Source organism: Triturus cristatus, chromosome 9, assembly GCF_964204655.1.
Source record: "Triturus cristatus chromosome 9, aTriCri1.1, whole genome shotgun sequence".
Lineage (NCBI taxonomy): Eukaryota > Metazoa > Chordata > Amphibia > Caudata > Salamandridae > Triturus > Triturus cristatus.
In genome coordinates, this window is record NC_140592.1 from 528987343 (window position 1) to 529008619 (window position 21277).

Genomic DNA, 21277 nt, shown 5'->3' on the forward strand with positions numbered 1-21277 from the left:
GTAACAGTGGGGCGGGTCGGGGCATGCTGGAAGTGGTTGACGTTGAAAATCTTGACAGGCAGAGTCCAGCTACAGATCGTCTTCTAAGGTGCACAAGCAGACCCAAGTCCATCCAGAGGCTCCAACTTCTCACCGGCAGCAAGCACCTCAGCTTCCCCCGAAGGCTAGGCCTGAAGACACAAGCTCACTGGGTGGCTCTGCAGCTCCAGACAGGGGGCGCTGTATACCCCCAGGCCATGGAGGGTCAGGTCCAGGGGAAAGGTCAGTGGAGTTGTAAAGGGCCTAGGCCCAGCAAAGCCCAGCTTGGTCCATGAAGTAGGGAACCCTTCTTGTTCGGTAGGCAAAATGTCAGGGGAGGCACCCCCAAAGCAAGAGTCAGAAATTACCAGGGGAGAGTCGCAGTCTACGCCCCCCCCCAACATCAGCCGACAACATGATGCAGCACTGTATTTGAAGGCCAGGTGGGCTCAGGCTCAGTAAGACCCAGCTTGGTCCAACTGTCAGCAGGCCTTCTTCTCTGCAAAAGGCCAAGGAGAGGAGGGGGGATGCAAGACGAGACTTGGAGGTGAGCCAGGGGCAAACCGCAACCTGGGTGCCCCATGCCTGCTGCAACCAGGATGCAGCACTAACCCTGAGGCCTGGCGGATCCCAGGCCCCGCTGGCACCCTACCTCCAGACTGTCGGCGGGTCCCAGGCCCCGCTGGCACCCTACCTCCAGTCTCTCAGACCGCCAGTACAACATACAAGACTCGCCCATGCCCAGCAAGCTCCATTGACGGCGTGCACAGCTATAGGGCAGTCATAGCAGTCATAGCAGCAAACCGCTGGCGCGGGACAGCTGGCAGCGCCCTCACACAGCGCAGTTTAGCCACCGCACCTACCTCCCCAACAGCCGGCGGGCACAAGAACACTCAGGGGCACATCATGCAACCAGCCACTGCCGCCGGTGCTCTCGCTGTTGGCAGTCGGAGCCCGGATGATCAGCAATGTGCACAATGCTCGACCCTCCTGGAGACACTAGGGGCAAATTATTGGAAGGTTCAGTGGCAATTATAGTAGGATCTTTGATGCAGAGTTGGCCCGGCCGGCAGACCCACTATAAATGGGTGCCATTCTACAGTGCGGTTCTTCCTGACTGTTCTAACGTTAGTTACTCTGAACAACTGAAGCAAGTATTTCTTATGGTAGGCACTTGTTTTCTATTAACCTCCATCATAGAGGATGCCATCTCCCATGCGCCATAGTTTCTGGAGAAACGTTTTAGAGCATTGTAATGCTCAAGCTTTAAGAGTCCAACTTTGGCACATTTACGTTCCAAGCATCTTCATTATCAATACTACCGCAAGGTATGTATAATTTGGGACTTGTTCAATTAAATAATTACCTAGTACACATGTAAATCTTAAGGTGTGCGTTCCAAATGGCATGATTTTGGTTTTAGTTAAGTTTACTACTAATGTATTCATGTAGGAGGTTCAGCAGTCATCTAATGTTCATTTGGGTCGGTGAAATAAAACCCAGATCATCTGTGAATGCTAGGTAGCTAATATTTTTCCTGCCCAGGATTTGGGTCGTATTCTTCAGAATAATTTACACTCTCTGGCAAATCAGCTATATAGATTGAAAAAAGGGGGATCTAGAATGCAGCCCCTTTTTAGACTATTTACAGTGTTTGTTTTGGGTGTAAGACTCAACCCATTTGTTAGTTTAACTAGCACCCATGTATTTTTAGGCAATTCAGTTAAAAATATGGTCTGGTGTTACTGATATCTCGTAAGTGCAATTTGTACCATAGTAGATTCTGCTTGACTATTTTGAATGCTGTAGAGTAGTCAATATAACAAGCAAAAAACATAATGCTCCTTTTTCACATTGTTCTCTATTTCCTAGTATAGTTGAGGCCATAATGTTGCCAATTGTAGAACAATGAGATATAAAGCCCGTTTGAGAAAAATTTATATTTTTTGTTTAAGAAACCCATGTTTGCATTGTCCAGCATTCCGTCCATCAATCGTTTCTTTTTCATTTGTCGCCCTAAGTGGGATTCAAGCTAACCTGGCTGATGAAGGGTGATGCCCTGAAACCGGTCCCAGGATGCTTGTTTCCGGTCCAGGGAGGACCTGGGTTGGCAATTCGGGCTTGACTGTTCCCATGGGGAACAGGGTCAAGATAGATTTGCATATGGCTGGGTCTAAACTGGGGTGGTGTGTTGAGCAAAAGAATGATGGATTAAACCCAGATCCTTGTGACTGGGGGTGAATGTTTGCATTGTCCAGCATTCCGTCCAATTGATTCTTTTGCATTTGTCGCCCTAAGTGAGAAGGGTATGCCCAAACATGGGTCCCGTGCTCACTGCACCACTGTATTCAAGCTAGCCTGGCTGATGAAGGGTGATGCCCTGAAACCGGTCCCAGGATGCTTGTTTCCGGTCCAGGGAGGACCTGGCTTGGCAGTTCGGGCTGTACTGTTCCCACGAGGAATTTGCATATGGCTGGGTCCAAACTGGGGTAGTGTGGTGAGCAAAAGAATGATGGATTAAACCCAGATCCTTGTGACTGGGGGTGAATGTTTGCATTGTCCAGCCATCCGTCCGTCAAGTGTTTCTTTTGCATTGGATAAAGAAAGCGGTTGAGCACAAACAGATAAATTCAACATTCACTGAGCCGTCCAAAAGGTTTCTTTTTGGCACAACTATTTTTATTGTTTCACCCTACCAATCGGAGGGAAAGCTAATAATATTTGAAATTCGCTTCCTCAAAGGTGTCATTCCTTATTATAGTATAACACCAATAACTTCACATACAGTGAAAAACATGTTTAACAAAATCTTAGGTTTCAAAATGTAATTTCAAAACAGACGACAACCCTTCAGGAAATACTGCGTTGCTGTTAGTCTGATAAATGTACTTAACTCCATGGGGAACAGCCCTAGAGGAACCTCTTACTTTCCGTTACTTCTATATGCAATTGCGCAGGCACCCACCATTAGGTGAAGGGGCCTTTAATGTCTTCTTTGTCTACATATTTGAATAGGATTTCCCCCAATAACCTGTTTTTCTCTCTTTTGGGCAGTGGGTCCCCTTGTGCATTTTTTATTGGTTTAGATCTAATGGAATCAGATGTACTACCTTTGTTAATAGGCAGAATCTCATCATTGGGATTAATTGTGTATTATGTCCTACACATATTAGTACTCCTTGGAGTTTATGAATCAAAGAATTTATATTAGCTATTTCTCATAGCAACAGCGTGTAATTGAGACCTCCAATCTGGGTGAAAAAAACATTGGAACCAATAGATTTGCTAATCCAACTTGATTTGCAAATGTACTAAGCCACCAATACTTTGTACACACCCTAAGGTCTTACCGGCAGCGATGTCAACAGTATAGTTTAACCAAATCATAGAATTGTCTTATCGTTTTCGCTCAGTCACACCCAGGTAAAACCCTTTATACAATTGGTTTAGCCAGATGGTTTGTCCAGTGAATTCAAGTCTGTTAAATGTGTTTGAGTCACCATCCTCATGGAGTGCCTAACCAACACTCTACATGCAATCTAAGAAACCTACCCAGAGCTGATATTTGAAAGACAATTTGGCCAATATACGTGCTAGAAGAAAGTTCTGAGTGGTTTAAAAAGTGTCTATTTCCTCTTTTTGCCTCCCACCACTTTCTGGAAGGTGAGGGCAATGCTTAATAGGCTGCCAATACCCTGAAAATCTGCAAGAGACAAATGCCGCAAACAGTTTTATTTACCTTTAATCTGCACTTGTTCTATTGCAGATTCACATGAAATCCGCCTATCATCCCAGGGGAGGGCCCCGTGTTTTGATGGTTTCAGGGGACATGATCAAAAGTAATTTGAGTCACACTAGAAGACGAAAACACATATTTTAAATAGAAAAAGTCTATTTGTAATGCTTAACCTTCTCATTTTCAGGATATAATTACAAACTCATCTGTTTACCTGTAAAGTGCTTTGTTGCCTTATGAATAGGTTCGCACTATGTAAGTACTTTAAATAAATCAAATAATATTTGAGTCCCAATAGTAGAAACCATGAATATGCATATCATATGCCTCTGTAACAAAATAAGCTGCTATTACTGGTACATACTATTTTACTTGTGTTTGGCGTTCGTGTTTTAAGGGTTTGACAGTAGCATTTGATACCTTGGACTACAGTGTGATCATGGAAAAGCTTTATCTTGCTGGTAGCATCCATTTAGTTATGTTTTGGTATTAGATAACACGAGTATTTCCACTTTAATGGGGTTAATTGTGGGATTTCTGGCGTCTCTTCTTTAAGCTCATTAGTATTTGTAATCAATGCTAAACAATTGGTGAATTTGATTAGGGGTTTTCGAATTCCTTTGTAGGCTAATGAGACATGAACCTATTAAGAAGATTTCAAGTTCAAATTCAAAGTTGGCCCAGCGTATGAAAACCTTACCAGCCAGCCTGAGCGACATTCTCAGTTTTATGGTATTAAGCTGCCTGTAACTCAACTCAGAAATAAAGTCATTCTTTCAATTCTAATATGTACTACATATGTCATCAGTGTGAAAGATGTGCCCTTATATCAAGGGCACACATTCATGAAAAAGAAGTAGGGTAGGTTGGAAAATTCTTGATTTTGATATACTTAGGATAAATGGGTCACCACACTCATTTTTTACATCAAGGATTTCAAAGACTAGGAATATCCATATTCATGGTAGATTGCACTGTTTTTCTATATTTTTTTTACCTATGAAAGTGTGACTTCTTCCTTGCTCTGAGGCCTTTTATTTGCACAGCTTCAGGCAATTTATCTCATAAGGTCGAGGGCTTGCCAGCCTCCTTGCCAGGACAACTGAGTGGATCTGGAGATATATAAAACAGGAGCATACACATACAGTACCATAAAAAAGCAATTGTAAAAGTGCATGTAGCATTAGCATCTGATTTGGAAATGTGGAGAATTCTAGTTTTCTGCACAGTATTAAAGTTAATAATGTGCAGCTTTGAAAGCTGCAGTCATTCTTGATGACAAATCTTAAAGATCCATGTCTCATAAGGATACACATAAATTAATTCTGCCTTTAGATGTCAGAAAAATGGTCAGCCATTACTATCAAAATCCCATCGTAATTATACTTTGGCCTGAAGTGGTCAAATCTCTAAACAGATTTGACTTCTTTTAATAATTATGAGATATTAAATATTCTGTGCCTGAACCAGTATACGTGCGTTTTTGGGACCCACCCTTATGGCTGAAGGACTTCCACTACTTCACAACTCATAAAAACCTAGCCATAGCCACCTGCAAGGTCCATTACTTCAAAGGGAACACATGCTATAAGCAGGAAGGGACGGATGGGTTAGCTTGAACTCCCTGCCTCGACATTTGTCATTGAACTGCCCTCCTATGACAAAGCTTCTTTCAAGAACCAGTCTACTGCAGGCTCTCCGTCTACACTGTTGATAGTTAGCTTCTACAGAAGTTGCTTGAAAGCCTTGGAAGTGGACTGTGCTGAACTTGAACTAGCTAGAGAAAGTAAGCTCGAGCGCATATCACTTTTGCCAACATTTGATGGTAAAGTGTGTGAACATTTAGGAAATTAGATTAGGATCACCTACCTGTGGCATATTTTACCGCCTTTTAAAATCAAATCTGTGTTACCCAAATCAAACTTCAAATTCAGCCTGAAAGCACAGGAAGTGTCACTTCCCTGTCTGCTGGCGGGAAAGAATTCCTGCCTGCATTCTGGAACACTCTGGAAGTGTTGTTCCTTCATCCTCCTCAATGTTGTTCCATCCTAGATTTGATGACTTGAATCTGATGAGCCATTCTCCAGGCCTGGTCCATAGGAATAAGTTGACAAGCTCAACTGGAGACAGCAATTTGTTTTTAAAGGGACCGGCTTCTTGAAATGTGCACATGGAGGATCAAGGCTAGAGGAGTTTGTTGAGCATTTCACAGAATCCCAGTTAACTCATGTACCACTGAGAGAAGGGAGAGCACAAGGTGTTGAGAGACTGTACAACTGATTTCCAGACGACCAAGTACACTGGAACCAATACTGAAGCAAACATTTTGTGCAACTAATCAGAAGGCTTAGAAGCTACTCCAGAAGCGTACATACTTGAAAAAGAGCAGCATCGGGGAGGAGCCAAGATGGCGATCGGGACGGCAGCGTAGGCTCCCGGCTCCGTGAACCTCCACATCCCGCACAGATATCCTGCATGAGATCCTTAGCCTGCGCTACATGCCCGTGTTGGTGGTTGAGAGCGGCAACCGATCGTGTGATTCTGAAGTTTCTGGCGGCGGTACCGCCGGAGAAATGTTCATTTGAAGTTTGCGGCCTTTGCAACCCTGGAACCGGGACCTCGGGTGGACAACATGGCCGGGTAGCAGTTCAACAACAGCGGCCATTGGTGACTGGGTGGAGTCGGAATACCGGAGCGGTGCGAATATTGGCCTGAATTTCGCTGTGGTCATTCCTGCCACTGAGCGTAGCGGAACGAGTGCATGCCCGAGGTGGCAATTCCAAGATTCTTCGGTGATTGCCTGCGCCCTCGCCAGTGAGCTACTCGGACGCTGCCTGTAACTCGTCCCGATTTTCGCGGGCTACTCCCGAATTTTCGCGGGTACTGGTCCAGGGTGAAGATGGCTGTTACCTGTGACCACACACTGGACACATATTTTGCCTGCCCCCGGAACCCTGTTTGCAGTGGCATGGAACTGGATGCGCTTGTGCCTGAGTCCCGGTCCCAATCTGGGGTGGAACTACCCTGCGGCCATCTTGATAGGATGGAGTCTATCATCCTGTATACTGGGTCACAGCAAGATTGGGAGTGTGTGGCGAAGAGGAGCGTAGCGGAGTGGGCGCGGGGAGCTGTGCTGGGGTACGGTGACCTTCTCGAAGCTCTCGGTGCCCTTCATTCCATCCTGGTTCACGGCGTCCGGGTATTGGGGAGGAAGCTTGATGGCATCGCGTCCGCGTCGGAACAGTTGTGATCTGCCTGTCCCCAGGTACACAAGGATTTGTTTCACTTCACACAGGAGGAAAGTGTCGTGGCCGCCCCTGTGAATAAGGGAAAGCTGGAAACTTCGGACAATGTGGCAGCGTGTGGTCGGCTGGCTGTAGGTTTGATCTGTTCCGGAGGTTTTAGATTTGAGCAGAAGGTGGTGACTTTGTCCCACGCGCAGCCTCCGGCGACCCAGACAATATTCAAGCAACGGTCGCCTGCTCTGGCTGATTCCTCCTTCCTGGACCTTGTGTGCAACGCATGTCCTGAGGCAGTACCGGGAAAGATGATCCTCCATGATGATGACTGTGTTGGTATTCAGCGACGTCCACACTACATGTGTGTGTCGCTTTCTGGTCTTTTTTGGACGCTCCTCTTCCTCGTCACATTAGACATGGCAATGGGTCGAGGGGTATGCATTGGTGGATTCGCAAAGAGAGGCCAAGGATAAGGCTGATCCTTCAGAGGTTGTCATTTAATAGGCGGGCGGGCACGGGGGATGCGTGCTCTCACGGCATAACTAATAGTGTAGTAGGTGAATAATGCTCCCCATTTCTCATTGACATGGTCGATTTTTTGTTGTTTACTGTTTACCTTGGGGAGGAATATATTGTGCGGGAGGGAGCAGCTGGGGGCATGTTTGAAGGCCCTCCTCCAGTTTATTAATAATCTCTCCATTTCCCCGTTAGGTGGGGTTTCCTTTCTTTCTCCTTTTTCTCTGTTTCTTCTATATTTCGGGTCTGGTTCTGGGGCGACAGGCACACTGCTGGGGGGGGGAGCCGTAGTCATTGGCAGGGGTGCAGGGTGGGGGGTTGGGGGAGGGGATTTTTTAGTTTTTTACTTTGTTTCTATGGCCTCCTTTTTCTTCTCTTATCCTTCTTTGTCTTTTCTTTTCTGGGGTCAGTACGGTAGGTTTCCTTCGCTGTCAATCACTGTTTTTCCATCTGTGCCTCAATTTCCATGGTGTTTTCTGGGTCTTAGGGCAGGGGACTGCAGGCGCAATTGCTCGTGATATTCCTCCACATCCTGAACCTCCTGTTTCAGCGCCATTGACTTGATTGATTGCTGTTTATTGTTGACGTTTACTATTCTGCCTGCCATTTTTCGCTGCTGGAAAATTGTTTGGCACCTGATCCTTCCATTTTCTATTATAAAATGAAAACCTTTTATATCCTGGTTTCCTCCTAGTGCTGTTCAGTGGCCAAGAGTATACTAGCATGGAGAATCTGCTCCCCGAGGTGCTGCATGTGATTACAATTTGCTTTCTGTTATTCTAACTGCTTAGCGGCCGGCCCCGGGGGGGTTGTAGGCCCATACTTGTCTTTGGTTGAAATGTCAATAAAGGTTTTTAAAAAAAAAAAAGAAAAAGAGCAGCATCTATGATAGGGAAGATGGACCACCCAGGTAACCTGATCAGATTCTCCCCAGCTCTGCCATCTTTTGAACAGCCTTGGGATCTGGTTTACTAGTAATGATTCTTAATGTGTTGCTCCATATTTGTTTATTGTCAATAACATGTTCGAGGCATATGAGCTGCAGATTACACACTTTTGCATAGATCGCCATCTGGTGTTGGGTCCGGATGTTTGCAGTTTGTTTTTCCTCTTGGAAAGTCTTTGGAAGTCACGAGGTCGGTGACTCCTCCCTTGGATCGTATTGCGCATGGGCTTCGGCTCCATCCTCAGATTGTTTTTTCCCGCCATCGGGCTCGAATGTAATCTTCGCGCTCCGGTTCCGAACAGCTTCCAGTTCGACGATCGACGCGCAATCCTCACCCCAATCGCTGTATTGTTTCGATCACGATCTCTTCAATCAACGCGCCTTCTCATCGACACAAACCTTCGGTTCCAGTCGTCGACGGCGGCCTTCGGGACTACCCAGGCTCCGGTCCCGGCTCATGGAAAGAACTCCATTTAAAAAGTGCCCTCGATGTGGGTCCAAATTTCCCCACACCGATCTTCATGAGGTATGCAACCTTTGCCTCTCCCCTGAACACGAGGCTCGCGACTGTCCGGCCTATAAGTCTTTCCGATCCAAAAAGACTATTCGGGACCGAAGAGCCAGAAGGAACATGGCACACTCCTCGACGTCCATTCCAGTCGACATCTTCGGAGACGACACCGACGATCCGGAACATCATCGCACCGAAGAGGACCTCATCAGCACTTCCGAGGCCGACGAGTCAGATGTGGAGGACATCACTTCGGCGCAGAGGGTCGTGAGTACCAATCTCCCCCTCCCACACCCGCGCCGACACCCAAAAAGGCTTCGGTCATGCCTTCGCCTCCGGTCCTAGGCAAGACCAGAGACACTGCTTCACACACCCCACCTTCGGGCCCGGTGAAGAAGCCAAGTAAACCTTCCGGCGGCTCGGGCTCGAGCCAGCCTGCCAGCGGTGCCGAGAAACACACTTCGGCACCGAAAAAGAAACCGGCCTCCACCTCGACACCGAGCCCCGCACCGAAGCCCTCGGGGTCGAAACCCAGCTCTTCGGCAACGACGCCATCTTCGGTGCCGACCAAACCACACAAGGCCCCCGGCACCAACACGTCCAAGCCGAAGCCCATCTCGGCACCGACCAAGAGACCGGAAGGTACCAAGCCGGGTTCTAAACATCAAACCGGCACGGAAAAACCTAAAAAATCATCGGCCCGACGCCTTCGGCGCTGACGGACCAAATTACCTCACCAGAGCTATTTACACCGGATCCCTTGCAAAAAACTCTCACCAAGGATCCAAAAACTGGACATTTGACACTCTCTCCTAACAAGAGACATTTGGAGAAGCCTGCTCCACCTCCAAAGAGGAAGGACTCTGCTACCTCTCCGTTCAGAATACCTTCCCCTCCCCCTCCACCTCCTCCTCCTTCCCCACCTCCACCCCCTCCGCCCTCTCCACCCCCACCTCATCGTTCTCCTACTCCGTCTCCAGACGATGATGATCAGGGGGACCCATATGATGATACAGGGAATGTGCCACAAGACCCCACCCCTACAGGATCTCCAGATCCATGGGACGATTACAATATACCAGACATCCCCAACGTCCCACAAGACAATATTTACCCTTCTAGACCATCTCCACCAGAAGATTCATTAGGGTTTAACCATCTTCTACAAAGGGCAGCACATTATCACGGGGTGGACATGCATAATGACCCTGTGGAGGAAGAAGTCCTCCTAGACACATTCGATACTTCACATAGGTCCACCTCCATACTGCCCATGCTCAAAGGGGTGGTAAAGCATGCGGCAGAAGTGTTTAAAGACCCAGTTAGAGCCAGGGTCCTTACCCACGTATTGAAAAGAAATACAAACCTGCTCCTTCAGATGCCTCTTACATCAGAGGACCAGCGCCACTAGATTCCTTAGTGGTATCTACGGCACGTAAAAGGGCAAACTCACAAGCGTCAGGTGATGCACCACCACCTGACAAGGAGTCAAAATTGCTAGATGCATCAGGCAAACGCACAGCATCCCAGGCCGCCAACATATGCCGTATAGCAAACACTCAGGCACTGCTGGCCAGATATGACAGGGCTCATTATGACAAATTAGAAAGCATAATGCACCATCTCACTGAAAAATATAAAAGTAGAGCCAACGAGTTAATTCAAGAGGGTAAAACAATCACAAACACCTCTATACGTTGTGCCCTAGATGCAGCAGACACAGCCTCCAGGGCCATTAACACCAGCGTCCTTCTCCGTCGTCATGCTTGGTTAAGGCTATCTGGGTACCAGAGGTACAAGCCTCCATCCTTAACCATCCCTTTGACCAGGAACATCTATTCGGGCCAAAGGTGGATGAGGCCTTAGAGAAGATGAAAAAGGACACGGATACCGCAAAATCCATGGGGGCTTTACAGTCTCACCCACCCAGACGCTCCTTTCGCCGCTCCTCCTTTCGGAGTGCATCCAGAGGCTACTCCTCAGACACAGCGTCCACATCCTACAAATCCCCTACTCAGACCACCTTTACAAAAGGTTACCAAAGAGGCGGCTACAGGGGTACCAACAACAAGGGCAGAGGCAAAAGAAACAAAGCCCGTTCTGCCACACCTACTACCCAATGACTTCCCCCCGCTCACCCCAGACTATTACACTCCGGTCGGGGGCAGACTTCAAAATTTCCTTCATGTCTGGGAGATCATCACCTCAGAAAATGGGTGACCCAAATAATTCGGTCAGACTACTGCCTGGAACTAACATCTACCCCCCCAATCATTCCACCCAGGCAACGCCCAATGTCACAAGAACATTCAACATTACTAAAGCAGGAGGTAATCTCCCTCCTACAAAAACAGGCAATAGAACACGTTCCTGTCAATCAACAAAATTTGGGGGTCTACTCCCTATATTTTCTAATACCAAAAAGGGACGAGACTCTACGACCTATTCTAGTTCTCCGGCCCCTAAACACATACATACACTCAGACCATTTTCACATGGTAACGCTTCAGCAGGTACTTCCGCTCCTCTCCCAGAACGACTTTCTCACCACACTGGACTTGAAAGACGCATACTTCCACATTCCAGTACACCATGCTCACAGAAAGTACCTCAGATTTGTTGTGGACGGACAACACTACCAATTCAAAGTGCTCCCGTTCGGAGTCACAACAGCACCACGGGTATTCACCAAGTGCCTAGCGGTGGTGGCGGCACACCTAAGAAGACAGCACATTAACGTCTTCCCATACTTGGACGATTGGCTGATAAAAGCCACTTCATACAATCAATGTGTACACCACACCGCCACCACAATCCAACTACTTCACCAACTAGGCTTCACGGTGAACCACCAAAAGTCCCAGCTAACACCATCCCACATAAAACAATACCTCGGTGCCACCATAGACACCTCAAAAGCAATAGCCTACCCCAATCTGGCCAGGATTGCAAGCATTCAGGCTTTGCGTCAAAAATTCATACCTCAACACTCCCTTCCAGCATGAGTGTTCATGCAACTAATAGGGATGATGGCCTCTTGCATTTTTATAGTGCCCCACGCAAGACTCCAGATGCGTCCACTCCAAGAGTGCTTAGCGCGCCAATGGAACCAGGCCCAGGGTCAACTGACAGATCTGGTGTTGGTAGACGGCCGCACCCATCGCTCTCTGCAGTGGTGGAACACCACAAACCTTTCCAAAGGTCGACCGTTCCTGGACCCGGTTCCCCAGATAATACTAACAACGGACGCATCGCTCTCCTGCTGTGGAGCTCATCTATTACACCTCACAGTGCAGGGCACATGGACGCCGCAACAAAAGTTACTCCATATCAACCCTCTGGAGTTACTAGCAATCTTTCTAGCCCTGAAATCTTTTCAAACACAGATTTCAGGCAAGGCAGTCCTCATTTACACAGACAACATGACGGCCATGTATTATATACAAAAATAAGGCGGCACACACTCTCCACAACTCTCTCAATTAGCACAGAGCATATGGAGATGGGCAATTCCCCACAAAATCTTTCTCCTAGCTCAACATGTCCCAGGAGTCCAAAACACCGTGGCAGATCTGCTCAGCAGACAGACACAACAAATCCACGAGTGGGAACTTCACCCACAGGTTCTTCCTCCGTTCTTTCAAATGTGGGGGCATCCGTAGATAGACCTCTTCGCCACCCACGAAAACACAAAATGCCCAACCTTCGCCGCCAGATACCCACACCCATTGTCCAAAGGAAATGCGATATGGATGAACTGGTCAGGCAAATTTGCGTACGCTTTTCCGCCTCTCCCACTCATTCTATTAGTGGTGCGAAAACTACAACAGCACTCCCTCACACTAATCCTAGTAGCTCCAACGTGGGCCAGACAACCGTGGTACACCACGCTGCTGGAACTCTCGGTAGTACCACACCAAAAGCTACACCTCTCACCATGCCTCCTAACCCAGAACCATGGAGAGATCAGGCACCCGGACCCAGCTCAGCTCAACCTTGCGATCTGGCTCCTGAAATCCTAGAATTCGGGTACCTAAATCTTCCCCCTGACTGTATGAACGTCATCAGAGAAGCTAGACGCCCTACCACTAGAGCCTGCTACGCTGCCAAGTGGAAAAGATTTGTTTTCTATTGCCATAACAACACCATCAATCCTCTGGACGTGTCTATACAACACATCATAGGCTACTTACTCCACCTACAAAGGTGTAATCTAGCCTATACGTCCATTCGACTACACCTCGCAGCAATTGCAGCTTACTTACAAAACAGGCAACATCTATCACTCTTCAGAGTACCTGCCATTAAAGCCTTCATGGAAGGCCTGAAAAGAATAATTCCCCCCAGAGTACCACCCTCACCTGTGTGGAACTTAAATATCGTTCTCACAAGGCTGATGGGGCCTCCCTTCGAAACTTTGTATAAATGCGAACTGCAATTCCTAACATGGAAAACAGCTTTCCTTGTAGCCATCACTTCCCCTAGAAGGGTCAGTGAGATACAAGCACTTACCATACAAGAACCTTTTCTTCAAATGCACCAGAAAAAGGTTGTTCTCCGTACCAACCCAAAATTCCTACCTAAAGTCATTTCCCCTTTTCACCTAAACCAATCTGTAGAACTACCAGTATTTTTCTCGCAACCTCAGACTGTTGCAGAAAGGGCTCTGCACACGCTAGATGTCAAACGAGCCTTACTTTACTACATTGAGAGAACACAACCTTTCCGAAAGACCAAACAACTGTTTGTCTCTTTCTCTCCACCACACAAGGGCAACCCCATCTCAAAATCAGGGATAGCTAGGTGGATTGTAAAATGCATCCAGATTTGCTACCACAAAGCAAAACGGACGCTTTCCGTTCCCCCTAAAGCCCATTCTACACGAAAGATAGGGGCTTCCATGGCATTTCTAGGGAATATCCCATTAGACGATATCTGCAAAGCAGCTACATGGTCAACACCGCACACTTTCACCAAACACTATTGTGTAGATGTGCAAACTAAGCAACAAGCTAGTGTGGGCCAGGCTGTACTTAAAACACTATTTCAAACCACTGCAACAGATACCGGTGGTCGCCGCTAAGGATGGGAACTGCTATATAGTCTATGCAAAAGTGGGTAATCTGCAGCTCATATGCCTCGAACTGAATATGCTACTTACCAGTATGCATCTGTTCTTGGCATGTAGAGCTGCAGATCTACACACGCCCACCCGCCTCCCCGGCTACCTGTATCTGTTCCAGGTTATCTTATTTAGATACAACACACATGGGTTTCTTCACTGTTGTTACTACGCTCCATCTTTCCCTGCTGGCGAAAAACAATCTGAGGATGGAGCCGAAGCCCATGCGCAATACGATCCAAGGGAGGAGTCACCGACCTCGTGACTTCCAAAGACTTTCCAAGAGGAAAAACAAACTGCAAACATCCGGGCTCAACACCAGATGGCGATCTATGCAAAAGTGTGTAGATCTGCAGCTCTACATGCCAAGAACAGATGCATACTGGTAAGTAGCATATTCCTTTAACCCCATACCCACTTCCCAGAACGTATACTTTCACTTTCGTATTAAATGTTTCTATTTTTATTTCAACTTATGTGTATTTTTAAGTTCCTCGTTTCTGGCTTGTACTGTCATATGATAAGTTTGGTTGTTAAAATATGCATGTTGTATTTATATAACCAGAACCTAACCAAAAGGCAGCAGAGCACTGTACAGATACAGGAGCAAAGATACCGTTAATGTCTAGATACAGTGCCTTCCACATTTTTTCTAGCGATTGCCTTGCTGCGTGTACTAAGCTACAAATGGTGAACCAAGCTTAATCCGATTACTTCTGTTCAACTACTTAGCATGGCAACGCTAGAGCTCATCAGCTGCTTACAAAAACAAATGTGTAATGAAATCAAACACTGGTCCCCTCTGGGAAGTGAAAGCCTCATCTTCCTTGGCAATTTACAGATAGTACTTATTGTGAAGAGTACGTTCATTCACTGTACAGTTGTCTCATGAGTACACAACACTTTGTATCATATCATAAAACAGGTGCTCCAAGAAAACAACACAGTGCAAGTGAAAAGAGTGAGCGGAAGGTGCACATGTGATATATACAAAGCCTATATAAATACCAGGGCTAATATAGAAATAGTTTACAATAAAGATTTTGCTGACTGTATGGTATACATAAAATCCTAATTCTTTAAATATTCATCTAGTATAATTGTCGACGTTTCAACCCTAATAGACTGAATTTGAAAGGGTCGTCATCTGGACCAAAAGACCTAGGTAGCAACCTGTAGCAAACGATAATTGCAGCTTACTCACAGACAGGACTCTTTTCAGTTGCTTCAAAAAGAACAAATCTTACTGTTCTTGGAGAACGAAGTAAATCACAGTCAAGAGATTGGTGACAGGACACTCCCTCAAATGCAGATCTAAAGTGATGCTTGGTTTTCTAAGAAACTATGAATATATACAAAAATACACACATATTCACACTTGGCGTGTCAGTAGATTTACCTACACTCTGATTAAGGCATTGATACCGTTTTAGAAAATATTTCAGTCGTGTTTTTTTGCAGCTATTTCAAATTATTAAATACTGTAGTCATTTCAAATTGCACCTACTTTAATGAATGAAGTACTGAGGACATATTTTTCCCTACACCTGAGTGCTCCCAATTTGCTTTTTATTCTGCCCAGGTCTGACAAGTCGTAAGTTGTACGAGTCAGGATCCTGATTCTATTAGGTCTTGCTAACCTTTACAAAGCCAGTAAGTTTGAACTAGAAGTTTCACCATGTCTGCAGATGCTGTGTCAGGAAGCTTTGGAATTCTTTACCTTTATTAGTGCCTACTGTCACTTGGTTCTACAAAAGTAAGTTCTAATTATGGCTCCTCATGCAGCCTTATAAAAGGGAGTTTAGACATCTGTTTGGAAGCATGATGTAAAGAGGGGGGCAAGTTGCACTTGGAAGTAGAATTGAATTAGCTCCATACAAATCTATCAAGATAATTTGACTGTTTGCAGAACCTTCGAAAAATGTTTTTTGATGGATATCTGTCTCTTAGAATGTTGTTCCAATACAAAGAGGAATTGTTCTACTGAGGTCAATATGTTGATATAGATAGATAGATCGATTAATCGATCCGGGACCTAGATAAAGTGCAAAACATATTGGCAGCATGTTAATGCAGATAGCCTGCAGCAGCAGTACTACTGTCTGTCCGCCAGTCGTGACCACGATGTCTGCAGAGTTGCTAAAGTGCCTTTAAGTAATTTCAAGAATCGAGTTGCTAGCTGATTGGGTTCACCTTTCCAGCAGGCTAGCACGGCATCTTGGCAAGTCCTGATGTTTATTACTCTCCATATTGGGCGTAGCCAGAACTTTCTTAGCAGGAGCAATTTTTCACAAATACAGAGAATATGGGAGAGGGATTCTTCTCCCTTTGCACAAAATCGACATTGCCTGTTGTCATCATCGAGATCTTTGTGGCAATACCAATTGGTTTTTAAGGAGATTAAACCAAATCTTAATTTCATCAGCTGTTTTTTCCTATCCTTGTCAAGAGGTTGTGAGAGATTGGTCGGAGGTCGGAGGAACACCTGGTTTATACAACACTACTGCAAGCTTCCAAGTGCCTTTTATCTTCAGAGTCTGCACATCCTGTGTCCTCATTATTAAATCTGCTTGTTTGATAAACAGCTTAGATACAAAGGCCGTAGGAAGGTCACTTGTCCAAATCTCAAAAGCCTCTAAGGCATTCAATGCGGTGTTCAAGTAACTTTTCCAACTAGTCTGTGGGTTTTTGTTACTTCCCAGATTTAATGTTTTAATGTATCTTCTTCGCCTACCTCGCTTTGAGGCAATAAGCTAGAAAAGTTGCCTTCAGTATCAAATGCTGCGAGAACAGGCAACATTCTAGCTGAAGTTGGGCATGTGAGGTACAATCTGGTAGGGAGATGATTTTTCTATAGCAGGTACATTGAGTTCTATCCAGCCAGTTTGCCAACTTATCTCTTAATATTGTTGCACCCTATCAGATAGTGGGTAGGAGCTTGCAGCCCATCACTTTTAGAAGGGGCTGTAATTCTGGATTCACCATTGATTTTTGTAGTTTATGGAATGTTCATGTCATAGAATTTGTGCTGCCTGCTGGGCCTGGATGTGCAGTGCAGTACGACCCCTACAGCCAACCTTACCTCCAAATATTTTTAGGTGTCCACAATTTCAATCGCACTCCCCTGGATGAACCAAGCTCCCCTTTTTGTAAATCTGTAGGAAATGATCATAACCTTTGGTTTTGCAACATTAATCTTTAAGTTGTTGCCTTTGCAATAAGTGGCGAGTGCACATAGCAGAAGAAATTATGCACCACAAACACGAGTGTAGTCTCAATGAGTATGTGGGAGTGCATTAATTGTTCATGTCACTGTTGCTCATGGTTTCAGACGTGGTTCTCACATTTCAAATGAAACTTGAGAGGAGCTTCTGTTTACCATACACTTTTGATTTGAGTTTGCGATACGCGGATATTCTATAATAATTTATCAAAACACGAGCATGCATGGTTTGGGTTTATATTTTCTTTTTTACTTAAGGGAGAAATTAACATTTTTGTTGCTTATTTGCATATATATTAATCCACTCCTCATTTGTATATATATTAATCCACTCCTCTATCATTTATGTTACTTCAGCAGATGATGAAACCATGAGGCGATATCATACCATAGGACATTCTGCAAGACGTTCTGGAAAAGCAACACCTGAAAATTCTTCTGGAATAACAAATTCGAAGATGGGACAAAAGCAAGAGACTGGAGTACAATCTGGAAACCAACTATGGACTGAAATTGTGGACGCACGAGGTAGAGAGGAAACTACTAAATGTGCAACAGGTTTTAGTAATAAAGTACATCTCAGTTTTCATCAGGAAATTTCTGACTCTCAAAGATCAGAATTCAGAAAGGAATTAGGAGGTAACATCTATCAAGCAAAACCATTTAAATGTCAACGAAACATACAGAAAGTCAAGAGTTTAAATTCATGTAATGAATGTAAAAAAACCTTCAGTAAGAAAAAATATCTCACAGAACACAAGAGAACACATATGGCAGTAAGACCATACCAATGTAATGAATGCGTAAAAAGCTTCAGGAGAAAGTACAGTCTGCATGTACACAAACGTACACACACAGGAGAAAGGCCTTATCACTGTACTATATGTGACAAACGTTTTACTCAGAAGGGAGCTCTCAACAGGCACAAGCGAGCACATGTTGGGGCAAGACCTTATCAATGTAATCAGTGCAAAAAAAGCTTCAGTCAAAATGGAAATCTTATTACACACCAGAAAACACACAATTCTTCAAAAATCAGAATTATCACTCCTGATTCTGTCTAGCAGAAAATTCACTGTATAAATGATTTTGATGTGGGTTTAACACTAATGTAAAAAATGAAAGACATGCTTATTTTAATCAACTTTGGCCCTCACCACAAGTTCTGGTATTTGCCCTAGAGTGGTAATGCCATTTTGAATTTTTCGGGGCCTGGAATCATCTGTCCAATTCTTCAGACCTGAGAGTTCCATGCCCAGAGACACAGGGTCTCTCAGAGATGCTGCGGCAGGAAGCATTGCGCAGCCTACTCCACCGCCCGCTGTAAACTAGGGAGAACAAATAATGCTCCGGGCAAATAGGCACAATCATGCCCGTCACCCCTGCACTCCCTTTTAACACCCTCAACCCACCACCAGTCTTTAAGGCCATTTTCCATCACCCTTTCTTTACAGGAATTGTGAAAAACTGCTTGGAAAAGCAACAAGTAAATCAGGGTAATTATTCCCCATTTGGGGGGTGGGGGTGCTCGTAATGGGCGGACTTTGCAGTTAAGATACTGGGAGGGATACTTAACTCTGGTATTTCCATTGCAAACTCCGGGAAGTTGTAATGGAGCTCCTTGTGGTTGACCTGCAACTTTTTGCTTTACATGATCAACATCTGGTGAACTATCCAAGTAGAAAGACTATCATAAGCTAAAGTGCATGGAATTTGGATGGAGAGGCTGTACTTCTAAAGTACAAATGTGCTTGTCCCTGGGATAGTCAGTCGTAAAGCACTGGAATGAAGGATCAACAGGGAACACAAAAGAATGTTTGCTAAAAGTTGAAAGATCGTTAGTGTAACATAAAATAACATGTAAACTCTGTGTGCCATAGTCATACTCATAGTTTTCACCGGATTGATTAATTTTGGAAATTGCTCCATAAACTAGTGTTAGAAAACAATTACATCAATTAATAAAACTCTATAGTGAATTTCTCTGTTTCAGTCCAAATTCAGATTATTTACAATACTTTAACAATTATTACTTCAGTTAGCTGTTCATTGTTTTGTAAATTGAAGTATCAGCCTCTTCTTCTTCAATCAGGCCTTCAAATAAAACTTGCTGTCCAAATGCGATCTTAATTAGTACATGTTGCTTTACCTAGCAATGATCCTTCGATCAAGACTTTTACATCAAAGTCTTAGAATCAGATTAAAGAGACTAAAGGAAGAGAAAGCTACATCCATCTTTAATACTTATTTCATCTCAGCAGTACGGGAGAACACCCTGTCCCCTTTATAAATGTGATTGTTCAAATGAATGATTCCCAAGTGGACTTTATGCGAAGAGATCAAAACTATTGATGTTTTCTCGTAGCTACTTAACCTCTTCCATGCTCATGACGTCTCCCGGCCGTCATGAGTCACGATGGGCGTGTGCGGACGACGGCCGGGAGACGTCATGATCACGCCCGAGAATGGAATGTCCAGCACTGCGGGAGCGCTGCATCGGAATTTGCGCCGCAGCGAAGAGGTTAATACTGGCTGCCTACCATAGCCCTATATTTACAGTAACATTAATAAAACAACTTAATGATATCTTCCATTTCACAAAGCTCAGAAAGCTTTTGCTTTGACAGTACTGGCATCCCAATATATCCTTTCACATTTGGCCCTATAGCAGTTCATGGCTATCATCAGGAACATATTTTGGATATTCAAAAAACAAGGAAACTGTTCAGGATTGTCCACACAGAGCCCTTCCTGATCCAGAGAGATGTTTAGATTTTTGATTTGCCATTGGTTAATCCAATGCAAAAGTCGAGTGAATGCTGCTACCGTATGTGTTCGAATAACACCCTTGGGCATCAATTTGGGAAGTCATATTATTTTCCCAAGAACAAAATAAAGGACTTCCCACAACGGTAGTCATTAGATATCAGAAGTGCTAGTCAGTGCCTGTAGATTTTTCATATACGAGCTGATCAATTTCCTCTTTAATCAAACCTTAAGTCCAACTGGTTAAAATCTTGCATCAATTTCATGGGGAGCCGTTGTATAACACCTTTTTGTCGAGAACATAAAAGCTCCTCACATTCAATATTTTGCCCTGGTTTGTGTGTGGATTGAGTAATTTTATGCCACAGAATAACCCAAAGGACATAAGAAACGTATGCTGGGTGTTTTCAATGCATGTCATGGTCTGTATTACGTAGACAGCTAATCACACATTAATTGGGGACCTGTTTAAAGCTGGTACAGTAGAGGGGTCGGGGCTCGAAAAATCATACAATGTTACTAGACCTGTAGCTCTAGTAACTTGAATAACCTACTCAACTTAACTGTAATGTTGACCTGTGAATGGGCTCAAACTGTGTGATCCTAGGCAAATATTTTATCTTATGGAGCTGCCTTTTTCTTTATTATCATATCAGAGAGCACCTTCAAATATGCAAGTTCACTATTTCTGCTGTACAAAAAAACCTCTTTATTTACTAGACTAAATGTTTGCTCCTTGTATAACAAGAATCAAGCCCATATATAGGGTACACATCATTCCTGGCTTAGCTCTTAGTTCACTAATAGCGTTGTCATTTTGGCAGGAGGAGTAATAATTCCCAGGACCCTTCCTGCAAAGAAGCGCTGCTCCTGTGTTGTTGCTGTCTGGCCACTTCGCCACGCCTCGCGGCCCCCGCTTCGCGGGAGCCGCTCGTAGGCTTAGACTCTCTCTGGGGAACATCCTTTTTGCCTCCCTTCACGTGCTTTGAGCACCAACGCGCCCCTTGCAAGCTGTCATCTGGTCAACAGGGGTAGAGGCGGGACTGCGAGGACCAGCATTCCTAGCGGCGTGGATCGGCCGCAGCTGGTCCTCTTCCCGCCCCCTCCTCCTCCTCTTTAAAATCTGTGTGGAGTGAGTGAGCCTTGGGACCCTTCCTGCAAAGAAGCGCTGCTCCTGTGTTGTTGCTGTCTGGCCACTTG

At 45.0% G+C, this 21277-nt stretch overlaps 1 protein-coding gene across 3 annotated transcripts in view; it reads left to right on the forward strand.

The window, feature by feature from the left end:
- Window positions 1–21074, forward strand: part of LOC146798244 (uncharacterized) — a 720254-nt gene extending 699180 nt beyond the window's left edge. For 2 of the 3 annotated variants that reach the window (XM_085625533.1, XM_085625531.1), the window contains exon 7: window positions 17669–21074. In XM_085625533.1, the coding sequence (XP_085481659.1) occupies window positions 17669–18375 (707 nt within the window). In that variant the 3' untranslated portion in view covers window positions 18376–21074. The remainder of the gene's footprint in view (window positions 1–17668) is intronic. The other variant, XM_085625532.1, reaches the window with a different exon arrangement.
- Window positions 21075–21277: the final 203 nt, after the last annotated feature.